Source organism: Perissodus microlepis, chromosome 17 (genome assembly GCF_051167445.1).
Source record: "Perissodus microlepis isolate ML-2025 ecotype Zambia chromosome 17, ASM5116744v1, whole genome shotgun sequence".
Lineage (NCBI taxonomy): Eukaryota > Metazoa > Chordata > Actinopteri > Cichliformes > Cichlidae > Perissodus > Perissodus microlepis.
In genome coordinates this window covers 740,202-754,209 of record NC_140477.1, presented here as the reverse complement: position 1 = coordinate 754,209, position 14,008 = coordinate 740,202, and the positions used below count along the sequence as shown (strand labels likewise).

Sequence of the window (14,008 nt, the reverse complement as noted above, 5' to 3'; positions counted from 1 at the left end):
AATGGTTGTAAAACTGGAAGCTGTGTGCATCGGGTCCTTTGTGTGCTGCAGTCTCCTGTTTATGAATGTAACAGATTTGTAACATTTTCCTTTCTCTGGATTTATTTGGAGTTTTCAGCCGGTCATGGCCTGCCTCACATCCACGCCACTTCTCATGGAATAACAAGGGAACAGGCCTCGCCTCGCCTTTCCATCAGTCTGTAAATACTAAATTAGTGTAATTACACTTTTGTTCAAAACACTGAAATAAAACTGAAAGTCTGCTTTTCAATCATATTGATATTTTGTTGTAAAAGCTACTGAGGCGGTGTGTACAGATAAAAGTGTCGTCGTCGTCCGTGTACTACTGAAAAAAACCATCCCACCTCTCCTCTGAAGCATCAGATGGCTTCATCCTCTTGGGGGCGCTGTACTCCTGCTCAACTGGAGGCTCCTGAGGAAGCTCACTGATCTCAGCAGTGAGCTGAAATAAGCAGCAGAGGAACAAACAGAAGACAGGAGCTTAAATTTGTAGCTGCAAACTTGTGTAATGTAAAAATGACTAAACAGGCAGCAATCAAGATTTGAGCTTAAAAAGAAATATCACTCATTTATTAATTAATCATCACCATTTGAAAATATCAGGATTAATATTTAAACTTTAAAAGTAGTCACATTTTATTCATGTTTTATTTTGAACAACACAGTTAACCAAAAACATATTAGTGAAAACATCATGATACGGGGATGCTGTGGTTTGTCATTGTTAAACGTAAAATGAATTCCCATAATAATCAATGATGATGATGATGATGATGTCAATGTGGCAGTCGGCAGAGCTCAGTAGATGCTGGACGAGGTAGACGAGTTAAGAGACTAAACATCAAAGAAATTCTGCTTCGTATACGTCCACTTAGAGCTGCCGCTCCTGCCAGCTGTGGGTCAGCTGTGGGCCAGCTGTGGGTCAGGTGTGGGCCAGCTGTGGGTCAGATCCCAGCCGCTGGGCGTTTCCACTGTATACACGCCGCTTACACTCAGTTGCAGCGTGTCACCAAGAGACGGCCCCTCCTTCGCAAAAACGTTGACTTTTATAGTTTCACATTCCTTCTCTTTCATTCTTTTCCATAGTGGACTCACATCTGTGAGAAGCTGGCAGTGTTACACTTGCTTCAAAACGCCGTGTGGGCGTGGACGTGATGTGTGGTGATTGGTGCACATGCATGTAAGGTTTAATGATTCATTTTAAACGTATTCAAATAAATGACAAAGGGGACGTACTAAGATCAGAGGCAGGCATGACTGTGATTGTCACTGCTGTGACTGTTCATTTATTTAAAGGGGCAGCAAGTAAATGCTGAGAATTACCAACAGCTTTAAATGCATCGGCCAAACTTCATGTCCTAAATGCTGTTTACTACTCGTTGCCATTAAAGCCGATGACCGTGCAGAGACGCTGTGGAATGACATCAGTGGGGTTCTTTAAATCTGCCTGATTCAGTAAATATCTGTTATAAGGAGATAAGATCAAGTTTTATGACAGATTCATGCAGAACACCAGCTCATTCCCAAACATTTATACCATTTTTCTTGTGCCTGTTCATGATGTGAGCTTCATCAACATTTCTATCTGGTTGTCATAAATGTGTAAACTGTTGGTAAAATTCAGAAAAGATTTAAGACTCGTTCATTTAGACTCAGCCACGTATAAACGTCTCAGCCCCGTCTGAGGCTGTATCTGACACGGCAGGAAGACTGCGAATCCAAGCTGGACACAAAAACCGTTAAGCACAGAGACCAACAACAAAGACTTGATGCGAGGCTGTCTTGAGCCTGTGATGATAATGCCGTGGGGACTGTGACCAATCCACCAGTTTTGCTCTCAGTATACAAGCATGTTACCACTAAGTATCCACTGCTGGTCAACCACAGAAATTAAAATGATGGAGTTTGACTTTCTTCAAGTAGCATTCATAGAAAGTAAAGACAGAACTAATATCTAAGGCAGAGCAGCAGAACACATGATCAATGCTCTCCCACCACAAAGATCACACAACAGTTAAAGTGACCTAAAAATCTCTTTGGCAGCTTAAAGACACACTCACCATGTTTCTCTTTCTGCTGGCGGCGTTGGCAGTGTTGTGGCGATCGGCGGCAGAGCGCAGAGGTCTGCGGCACAGCTCGTCTCTTTGATAGATCGCCGTCTGCTTAGAATTCTGCTTCCTGTACAAAACAAAACAGGCAGCAACTTACTAATTCAATTTTTTAATTGCACCATTTAATGGCATCCAGTAAACAGTTTACAACCAGTTTGACACTGTGGTCTTTTTTCCATGCAACACTCTGGTTCTGATGATTTGTCCCCCCTCACTAAGAAGCCCCTGGTTCAGTTCTGACTGTCCGACATGAAAAGGACCAGGTGAGAAAGTCTGTTTCCAACACCGACTGACTATGTTTTCATTGTCCACCTGACGACATCCAGATAGAGCAAGTTTAGCCGTTCAAATAGCTGGACTCACTGATCGAGCAGAAGAAAGTCGCGTCCATGGCGGAGATGCACACTCGAATAGGTCAACTTCCGCTTTTTTAAAGTGGTGCTTGTGGAAGTGAACCAATATTTCCACCTCGACCAAAATCCGCCTTTTCCAGACGTTGATCCTGCCGATTCTACTCTATGGATCAGAAACGTGGACATTGCTTAAAGCAGACCTCAACAAGTTTTCCAGATGCGTTGCCTTCGGCAGATATTACGAGAATCACTTCGAGACCGCCTTCGATATGAGGACATCTGACGGAGACGTGACAACCAACTGCCAATCGAGGAATTCAAAAACGCCGATTGCGATGGTTTGGCCATGTGTGTCGAATGGACGCGAGCCGACTACGACACCAACTTCTCTGGCATAAACGTCCCGCACGGCGGAGAATCCAACGAACGGCGCCGAAGAAAAACATGGCTAAAACAGGTCGAAGGTAACATCAGAAATCGCAGAATAAATCTCGACAAGGCCAGGACAATCGCCAACGATCTCCATGCATGGAAACGAGTTGTGAAGGAAATTCAACAACCATTGGCACCCACTGCGGCGTCTGGGCTTAGGATCCAGGCCTAACGCCAGCTAGGAATCAAAGAAGAAGACAAAGAGTCCTGTGTCAGACGAAAGTGAAACGCTCATTGTTTCAACAAATGTTTTGTTGTTTCGTCTTCTTATTTAACTCAGTAACACTAACGGAGCGCTGCAGGGTTCTCTCCTGGGGCCTACACTATTTATCTTCATGGCTTGGGACAAAATCTAAAAGCATCTCTCCAGTATTACACAGATGACACAATTATTATTATTATACTGTGGTGCTCGTACAATTGACGTGGTTTTCCAACAGCTAGCTTTTGATTGCATACAGTCACAGCTGGGTCGGCTCAACGTGATTTTAAATGCAGAAAAAAATAAAGGTCACGTTGGTCTCAAACAGGAAGAGGGTGTCGGCAGTACTTCCTTCTCTTTCTATTGAAACTGTGGCCTCATCCAGATATTCAGGTATTGTGATTGATGGTAAACTTTCCTTTAAGCCACACAGTGACTGAAGTTGGGCTTCTTTTTCCAAAATCAATCGTGTTTGTCTTTGAGGTGAATCCTGGATGTAATTAAATGAACGCTTCTGCTCGTTCGCTCCATCGTCTGGATTCTGCTTATCACGGGACACCAAGATCTATTACCAACTGGAAACCATTACCACACCATTGTACTTTATATTCTCTGGTTGACTGGTCCTCAGTGGTATCATTTTATCTGTAACTAGTGGTTTGCTCCCCTCTTACTCATCAGATTAACAGGTAACAATGACAATTACTAGCAGGTCTGAGCCAAAGGATTCAGCACTGGTAGTAATGTGCCATTGTTCCTGTATATGACAAAGACCTGAAAACGACATAAATATTTTAGTCGTAGTCTTTGGTCTCAGAACGTTATCAGTTCATACAGAACTCTGAAAGAAGCCCTTCTCCTCTCAGCTGATTTCACCTGCAAACTTTAAAATACGTAAAATGACCTTGTGAAATCATCACCGGGAACTCGTGTTGTAAATATAAAAAACAGGATCAGTGGTCACTAAATATGCCTCAGACCACAAACATAATCAAGTTTCTCATAAAGCGTGATCAGGAACACTGACATCCATCAGCATCGCTGCATGGAAAAGTGTCTCTGTTACACTGTCCCTCACATTGCAGCACACATACTCCAAACAGACGTTTCAGGGCCAACTTAGGGTCAAGTATCTCGCTCTAGGACACTTCAACATGTGAAGTGGAGGAGCCAGTGACTGAACCACTGACCTTGCAATTAGTAGTAATGGTAGTAATTGAGTTCACCCTTGGGATGATGCATTATACATCCCTACGGGGCAAGCAAATCTTTCCAGTTGTGACATCAGCCTAAGGATTACGCACTTTGTCACAGTGTTTTAGGTTAAGCCTTCTAAGAAGCTACACAAATGTGACTGTGCGCTTGGTCAGGTTTTAAATACGTAGTGAGGACATTAACCTTGACTGCACCGTAGTCAAAAATCTAGAGTGGCTCAGACTATTGGGTTAAGTCCTGTTTTAAGCCAGAAATTAGATTTAAGTCTGAGCTAGCTCAAGGGTGAGTGAACTACTTGTCATGGTTAGCATTAAGGGGCTAGGTGTGTAACAGCCATCAGGACAGCAAAACATGGTGTGTTTTATTAGCTGTTGATAAAAAGAAAAATTAGATACACACAAAAAAATCTTTTCTACAGCTTCTAGTGATTAAAATCATGAAATCACAGCTAAGCAGTATGAGCGGAAATGTGGTGTTTTCCATCAGAAACAGAAAAATGAAAATGAAAATGAATGAATTAAAAATAAACACAAAACTAACAGCATTAAACACTTTTTTGGTCATCACTTAGAGCGATATCCAAAAGCCTCGGAGATGTCAGTCACGATACCCTGCAGTCTTTATTAAATCAATAATTCAGTTAAGTATGGACAAGCACACACACCCTTCAGCCTTACACTACTCCCCAGTGGTGTGAGTGCTGTTGACCCCTGGTCCTCTCAGCCTGTCCTCTCCTCCGTCTTCCCCCACAGCTAATTACACTGCCTGGAGTTTAGAGCTGACAGCCTGTCTAGGCCCCCATCTGCTGCCTGGTCTGAGCTCTTTGACAGCCTCCCCTCTCTCCTAACTGACAAAGTGATAAACTAATTAGCCTGGCTGGGCACACCGAGGTCAGGGCCCTCACCATATCCAGTGTCTCCATATAGCAGGGCTGACCCAAGTCCTCCTCTAGGGAGCTGGGGCCAGGTAGGCTGGGAGTAGAATTACTAAGGTCTGACTGATTAATGCCAAGACGCTGTCTGAAGCCGGGCAGGCCTGAGGTACCAAAACAGCTTGTGTTAAAGAATCGTCCCACACCTGTACAATCAAATGTTATCTGCTCATTATATACCGAAGTGCAACTGTGCTACATTTAACTGAAGTTCCTCTGATAAACTGTGACTAGGAGCAGTTATGAAAACTACTCATATTTTTAAACAGACATTCAAAGGACAGACTGCAAGATTTTGTGTTAAATGTAAGAGCCGGGTTTCGCTTCAATCTAGATCAGCGGTCCCCAACCCCCGGGCCTCGGACCGGTACCGGTCCGTGAGTGGTTTGGTACCGGGCCTCGGACCGGTACCGGTCCGTGAGTGGTTTGGTACCGGGCCGCGAGAGTTGAGGCTCAGGTGTGAAATGTATGGTTTTCAGGGTTTTATTGGTTTTCAGCGTTATTTTGTTATCGTTTTTATCGGTCTTTTCACGTGTGTTATGAATAAATCTTCTTTTTTTATTATGTTGTATTTATCTGCGACACCTTAAAGGCCGGTCCGTGAAAATATTGTCGGGCATAAACCGGTCCGTGGCGCAAAAAAGGTTGGAGACCGCTGCTCTAGAGCAGGGCTGTCATGGTTAATGTTACTTATATCAGGGCAACTTGCAGGTCCACGAGGATTCTTGCAGGTCAGACGCACAAACACAGAGCAGATATCTGTCTCAGTTTACCTGATAGCTGAACTCAGGCTTTGGTACCAGTTGTTGAGGTTCTCCTGGTTGCTGGACATCAGTAGCAGATTGGCTCTGGGGAAGGTCAGCTGTGAAGAGATGAAATATGGTAAATGGACGGGTCTTATATGGTGCTTTTCTCCTCTACACAAGCAACTGTACAACTCGCCTCATTCACCCGCTCACATAGGCACTTTTTTTTCTGTCTCACGTTCAGAGAGCAACGTGGGGTTAATGCTATGCAGACTGAACCAGACGGGGATCGACCTGCCAATCAGCAGGTGACCTACTCTACCTCGGTGGCTTTACTCTTTACAATACACCAACTACGAGCCTCAAATCCAACGATGACTTCAAAATCTGACTGGGAACCAGTTCAGATAAAACTAAATCAGATCCTGATGAAATGGGAAGAAGGACGAACCGCTGCCCGTCATTGTGCTGTTGAGCAAGGCATGGGTTTACAGTAGCTGTTGGTCCTAATGTGCTGCCAGCTGGTTCTAATACTTGATGAAGACGAGCTGCATGTGATAAGAACTTCTTCTCAGTCACGATGTAATAAGTTGTACGTGCGGTCAATCAGAACCAGTTTACAGCAAAAACCCTGAAATGTAAAACAATGGAACAATAATGCATTGCAAGAAAAACTGTGCTGGTATTTTTGGAAACCTTTTTCGATTTCACCAACTTTAACAGTTCGTGAAGTTTGTCCCAGATTAAAATCTTTTCTGGAACAAATCAGAGAATGATGTCACTCCACAGCACTGTGTACAATCACAGCAGTTCTTGCATTACAGACTTGCTGCGGGCAGATGAACCATAAAAGCTGCACACTGGGCTGCAGTTGCACAATAAAAGCTATAGGGGTCAACACAAACCAGCTAAAACTGTGTCTCCAGATCAGCTCCACACAAAGAAAACTGCTGCTTTTAAATCCTGACTGAACATAAAATCCAGGCATCAATTAAACTAACAAAATCTAACAACCAATTTAGAGAAAACTGCACTGTTCTGGACGGTGTCTTCATATCTCTTTTGGTCTTCTCTGTTCTGTATTGACGGGACTTTATATGAGTCAGTTATCAGTTCTCTTGTTCACGTTACTCAGTCCAGCTTCAGGATGTACATGCTGAGCAAATCTAAGCCCAAACAAAAGGTGCTTTCAGAGCAGCACAGTTACATCAGGAAAACTGTTTAAAGATCACAATTACACCTTAAAGAGCCTTTAACATTTATCTGCAGAGACTAGCAGCTTGTTGAGCTCTGATATATCCAACTTTAGCCAGTACGGAGGAGATTACAGCTCATCAGACAATGACGGTAGTCTCTTATTAGACATTAAGACTTCAAACGCACCATCATCAAAAGCACCAAGTTCAGTGAAAGGGGCCGGACTAAGTGCTGCATGATATTAGGCACTCACTGCTTAGGGAGGGGTGGTTGCTTCTGCACAAATAGATTCCACTTCTGTTGAGATGTCGTAATTAGGAATTTGTCAGGAAATCTGACCCTCTTAGGTAGAAATGACTTTGTATAATACAGCAGCGCCTCATCACTGCACATAATTTAGCTTGATTATTTATACATCAAAGAGAATCTGTCAGGGATGTGGGAAAATATTCAAGTAATGAGAGGATATTAGCAGTAGGAAGGGAGCAGAGGGGAGAGGATACAGAAAGCCGACATATTCGGAAGGAAAAGACACAAAACGAAGAGAAAAATGGACGTCGAGCCACAAATAACACCCAACGGGGGAGGGGGCACTGGAAATTTTAATAAAACGTTTTAGGTTTTTTTGTTTTTTCCGATACTTAGCATATAGATTGCCATGACATTTACAGCTGTCAAATTTAATTTGACTTTAATACTTCATGGCCCCGTATAAGGAGGGCCCCGGTGTGCTGACAGTCTTTTTCCTCGAGTTCACGTAGGGATCAATAATGTGTCCTTATGAGGAATTACGCGTAATGCTATCGAGTATGCGTTTGGGCCTCCGTGGTATAAGAGGCTAATGAAATGCCATTTCTGCCATTAGATAACATGCAACGGGACGGTCACAGCGCGGCGACAGGCTGGAGGAAGACGTATTTACTGGAGGCCCAGAGGAGATGGATCTGTAGCTTAATCTGATCCAGCAACTGAGGTAACAGCAGGCGCCCATCACTGCACTCCTCAGTCCTTAAAACACACACGCACTCCCTGTAACACAGCTGTGAGTGTAATCTCTCCATCAGTTTCCTTTTCATTAGTCTGTTGAAGGATGATTTTCATTCTCAGGGCTTTTAACTGTGAAGTCATGGTCATGACAAGCCGTCACACAGCCGTCACATCACTGCAACTCTGCTCTGTGTGAATATTTGATCATTTTCACTGCACACTTTCACAAAAAACTACAAGTAATGAGCATTAAAGTAGTATTTAGAAAAAACGCTGTTTTCTTTCTAGACGTCACTGAATCAGGATTTCTGAGAAGACGAATGAACTGGCTCAACGTCCTCAAACAACACATCCAAATACAACGCTTCATGCTGCCGACTAACTGAGCGCTGCTGTGTACTTTTACACAGTCTGGTTAGTCGGGATGGAACTGAGAACTGGTTCCCAGTAGGCCATCAAGTTGGAATCGTTAGCCTGCTCGCCTTAGCCTATCAATTTAGCTCATTGATTCCAGCTGCACTTGTGCTGATTTCAGTTTGTTTGCTGGAAGAAAATAGTCACGCAGTCTAAAATATGGCAGCGTGAATATGGACCAAACTTTTATTTTTATTGCACAAGCGCACACACAACGAACACACAACGAACACACAACGAACACACAACGAACACAACTTCAGTGCTTTGCACAAACCAAGAATCCAGAGTGATGTTGAAGCTGAATGCAGACCTCCAACAGTGAAACAGGCGAGCAGTCAGGCTGCAGCCTCCTGTTCTTATTGCTCAAGTAGAATCACTGTGGCATCACTTTAGTCTCTGTGTGCGGTCGGCTTTGTGTTCACACCTAAATACTGAGAAAAAGATCACGTGTGTCCTCATTAGGACACGGATTCTGTAGCCTACAGGTTCATATTGTTGTAAAGCTGCAGGCTTCACTGAAAAGCTGAACTGTTACATAAAAACTGTAATTATTAGACAACGTATTTTAGGTAAAAGTAGTGTAACTCATTACTTTCTACTGCATTACTTTTAAGAGAAGGTTTCTCTGTAAAAACAGCTCCAACGTGCACAAACGTTTGACCACAAAGTAACCAGTTACTGTGTGTCCTGCTATGCTGGTGACTCTCAGAGAGGAGCCAATGAGAACTCAGTGATATTGATCAGAATCACCCGACTGGTTATTTTCCTTTTTATTTTTCATTGGATCGTGTTTATGATATAAACTCGTTTGCCAGACCTCTTTGATGTAAAATAAGTGTTTATTAATCATTTTAAAACGTAAACGTTTATTAATAAAAGTAAATGCATTTTTTAACCAACCTATGAAAATGTCTGCTGATCCACGTGATGAATGAAGCATGAAAGGTGCGGACATATCTCATAGTTAATCATCTGTACATGAAATCCTACAGACTTTTTGCCCGTCTTGTTGTGTTTGACGGATGTTTTCCCATTTTTAACATTTGATACACTCAGTTTAAAACCTGATGGCCTGCTGGCTGAGCCCTGACAACAGCTCCAATTACTCTATAAATAAATAAAACCTGAGATGCCCCGCACCTTTACTGATACGATCAGAATCAGAATACTTTATTGATCCCCAGGGGAAATGATTTTTCATTACAGTGCTCCATTACAAACAAACATTAACATAAAAGTCACTTATTAATAAATAGCTGAAAAAGAACATGTGCAAGAAGGGTGTAGCTGTTGCAGTAAACAATGGAAAGTGGATGATCACATGATCACATGATAACAGATAACAAAGATAACCAAAGAGGATATCTCCCCCCCCCTGCTGTGACAAACAGAGAAGCTGTCTGCACGACTCTTTGGACGTGAGAAATAAATGTGTAAAATGACAGAAAGTTACACGTTTTTTAAACTGTATTTAGTTTATTTTATGTAATATTCAGTACTTAACTGTACATTTGAGTCTCTTTCAAGAACACATGAGGTCTGTACAGATGTGGAACTTTTTGTCCTCCACGGTGGAAAATGGCTAAAAGTAAAACGTGTATCACGGGTTTATCCAGCTCCTACTTTTATACATTCTGCACTCATCCTTTCAGGCTCCAGTATCATTGAAATGCAGCCAGACGCTGCTCGTTTGAGGTTTGCATTTAAATCCGGCTCGGCGTCTCTCTGCGTACCTGGCCTGTACCACTGCACCTGCTGTCTTTGGAACGTCTGACCCCTTTCCTTCTTTGACATAATGGTATGATCCCAGTCTGCGATTGGCCGCGTGGCGTGACCATTAAAATAAAGTCCCACAGGGCTGAAGGTTTGACTTCCACGTACCGACGGCCCATTACTAACTGCTGTGTGAAATCATCTCGCGGCCGGATATAACTGTATCCACATCCAGCCCGTGGACTTACGTTTGACGTCTCCGGTCGGGTTTTATTGGTTTCTATGTTGTAGATCTATTAGCCAACTGTATGCTACCAGTTCTGTGACAAATGAGCTTTACTGACAGAAAACATGCAAAAATGCTTCTAACAAGCTGAGCAGACAGCAGTGGACAGCACAACCATCAGACGTGGCTGCTCTGGATCACAGGGAAGCACATTAGCAGCGCTGCATAAAGAGCTCTTTGAGCGAGAGCCTATCAGCTGAAATGAATATTGATACCATGCAGCACTGGCACTAAACACTCGCTGCATAAACGCTTTGGTTCCTTGCTCAATGACGCGCAACTCCTTCCTTTGAATGTTTCATGACAGCAGCTACATCATTTAGACACAATTTGTCAGCAAGCAGCTGTACAGAGACCTGCAAGATGGATGGACCGAGCGGAGAAACACATTCAAAGTTCAACTTTTGGGCTACTTCAACAAGGATTAGAGGTGATTAGGGAGGAGAGGAAGAGGAGGAGCACAGGTCTCCTCCAACACGCAGGACTAAATGACATTTAATGGAGCGAGGCTTGAAAACATTCAGGAAACTTCTTATTTTTACACGTTATACCACTAATCATCGAGGAACTTTAAGTAAGACAAATCAAAGCTACATACGTCAAAAGTGGAAATTAAATAATGCTCCGCTAAAGAGTCACTCATGTGTAGCCTGAAATCAGTGAACAGATGTCTCCCCACCTGCCCAAGAAAACAGACAGTTCAGCTTTTTCCAACATTTGGAAGATGGAAAGAGTGCAGGGCACTTTTGTTGGTTCGTTAGAAACACACAGAGCTCAACTCTACAAGAAGAACGATGTTTCCATAACGCTCACAGCCACCATCGTGATGACAGCACAGTGAGGATTTACATAATAATGGGGGAATGGTTCATATTAATATCATCGCTTTATACCTTGTTAAAAACTAGTGTTTTGAAAAATGGGGACTGTATCTGTAATATGTGATGACTGTAATACCTGAACAGGTAAGGTTATAGTTTTTGTTAAAGCCTTGAATTAAAGCTGAAAGTCTGAACTTCAATCTCATCTTAATTGTAATAATGTAAACAGGCAACATTAAAAACGTTGTGTCATTTTCCATAATCCTTACAGCTCTAACTGCAAGAAGACACCGTTCATACAACCGTTGAGGCTGAGCCCTCTCTGCTGGTTTTTCAGGGACTAGTAGCTGGCAGACACTTACACTGAGCAGGCCTCCCTGGCTCCTTGTGTGGCCAAACACCTTCTCTACGGTGCAGTCCTGCAGTGGATAGGCATGCTCGGCAGTAAACTTCTGTCCACTGGTGGAATGCAGGGAGCTGCAACGCTTGACCTGTAGCAGCATGTCGGAGAACAGGAAGAACATCTTAGGCTTGGCCTCTGCACCCTTTGGTGGGACCACCTTCAGCCAGCCCTCGCAGATGTACCACCTCCCTGTGACAGGAGTAAGAACAAACAGAAAACAATATTATACACATATATACATCCATCATTAGATACTCAATATGTATTTAGTCCAGACGTGGACACTGGACAGCCTGCAGGCCACATTTGGCCCTTTGGTTGTCCGTGACCAGTTTGCACGGGGTCAATGCGAACTTTAAAGATAAACATGTATTCATTAACAGAGCCATAAGAGGGCCACATGCCAGCATACTCTTAGTGCAGGTCTCAAGGCTGGATAAATTGGGAGGGTTACATCACATTCATCCAGAATGAGCGGATCTGTCAGGGCCCGGGTGCTGTTGGCCAGCAGGGTGCTGAAACTTTGTTACCGCTGGCCAAAGACAAAGAAAGAGGCAGGGGGAAAGGTGAGTCAGGAGGCAGCAGGAGAGAAGAAATGCAGGAGTGTGGAGGTGCGAGTAGGGACTTTAAAGCCTGCCTACAAGACGGAGAGAAAGAAGGCAGACATATGTGCATGCAGGAGACTACATGGAAGCGAGGTGGATTCAAGCTGTTCCAGCATGGTGCAGATAGCACGTGTAGGGTTAATCTTAAAAGAACAGTATGCAAATAGTTTTGGCAAAGTGAAGAAAGCGTTAGTCAGGATCACTTTGAAGGTGGAAATCAAAGCTGATTTTGAATGTTGTCAGTGTATGTGGCTCTCAGGCTGGCTGTCAGAGTAGCAGACTTCAGTGGACATATAGATAAAGGGAACAGAGGTGATAATGAGGCGTTGGGTGGCCACGGTGCTAAGGAGAGAAATACAGGACAAGGACATGGATTACATGGTAATGGATTTTTGAAAAGGATGGAAATACTTGTGGTCAAGACATTTTAAGAAGCGGGAAGAACATAGGTGACATATAACAGCAAAGGGAGGTGCACAAAGGTGGATTATATCTTATGCAGAAAGGCCAAACTGAGAGAGATATAAGACTAGAAAGTGGTGGCAGGTAGACAGCACTGGACGTTTTTAGGATGACTGAAGAAATCAAGAAGAGGAAGAGAAGGCGGAGTCGAGGATTAAATGGCAAAAGCTCAAGGAGGAGTTGAGACAGCCGGGTTCAACGTGGGGCGAGATTACATCAGGGATCTACTCTGGGTCTGTTTGCAGTGGTGATGCACGGACTGGCAGATGAGGTCAGGCAGGAGTCTTAGTGGCCTATGACAACTGCAGATGAGACTGTAGGGAGCAGATTGAAGAGCGCCTGAAGATGTGGAGGTTTGCTCTGAAGAGAAGAGGAATGAAAGTCAGAAGCAGCAAGACAGAGTATGTGTGTGAACGGGGGAGACGGGTTTAACAACAGGCATGCAAGGAACAGAGGCAGAGAAACTAGACCAGTTTAAACACCTGGGGTCAACCAGCTAAAGAGATGGACAGCGCACAAGAAATCTGAATCGCCATTATGAAACTAAACATGCAGCGAAATACACAAAGCTGACTAACGCAGACCGAGAACAGACATCTGAACCTTTGCTTACCAAGCATTGCAGACCCAGCGATGAAGTCAAAACCAACTTTGTGATTCCACATAAAATAACAAAAACCAGTAAAGTATTCTTAAAAACTCTCCATCAGAGGATACTTTGGTGGCCTTTGCCATTCTAATATACACTAAGGTGTTACAATCATGGGCGTCCAAATCTGTAATGGAAAAACATGTTGGACGGGAGGGGCGGGGCCATGTGCTCGGCCCCAACCAGTCGCAGCAGATGGCCCCGCCCCTCCCTGAGCCTGGTTCTGCCAGAGGTTTCTTCCTGTTAAAAGGGAGTTTTTCCTTCCCACTGTTGCCAAAGTGCTGCTCATAGGGGGTCATATAATGTGTATTATTGTAGGGTCTGCCTTACAGCAGAAGCACCTTGAGGTGCTGTTGTTGTGATTTGGTGCTGTAGAAATAAAATTGAATTGGATGCCAGATAAAGTGACTCATATAAGCCCAGAACTCAAATCGGTATTTCTGCTTTGCATCACACG

General features: G+C 43.6%; 1 protein-coding gene across 1 annotated transcript in view; it reads right to left on the bottom strand.

Moving 5' to 3' along the window:
* arhgef39 (Rho guanine nucleotide exchange factor (GEF) 39) overlaps positions 1-14,008 on the bottom strand; it is a 55,280-nt gene that overhangs the window by 2,244 nt on the left and 39,028 nt on the right. Inside the window, exons 8-11 of the mRNA XM_084911029.1 lie at positions 11,795-12,024; positions 6,039-6,127; positions 2,082-2,199; positions 366-463 (exon numbers count right to left, since the gene is read on the bottom strand). Of these exons, the coding sequence (XP_084767155.1) occupies positions 366-463; positions 2,082-2,199; positions 6,039-6,127; positions 11,795-12,024 (535 nt within the window). The remainder of the gene's footprint in view (positions 1-365; positions 464-2,081; positions 2,200-6,038; positions 6,128-11,794; positions 12,025-14,008) is intronic.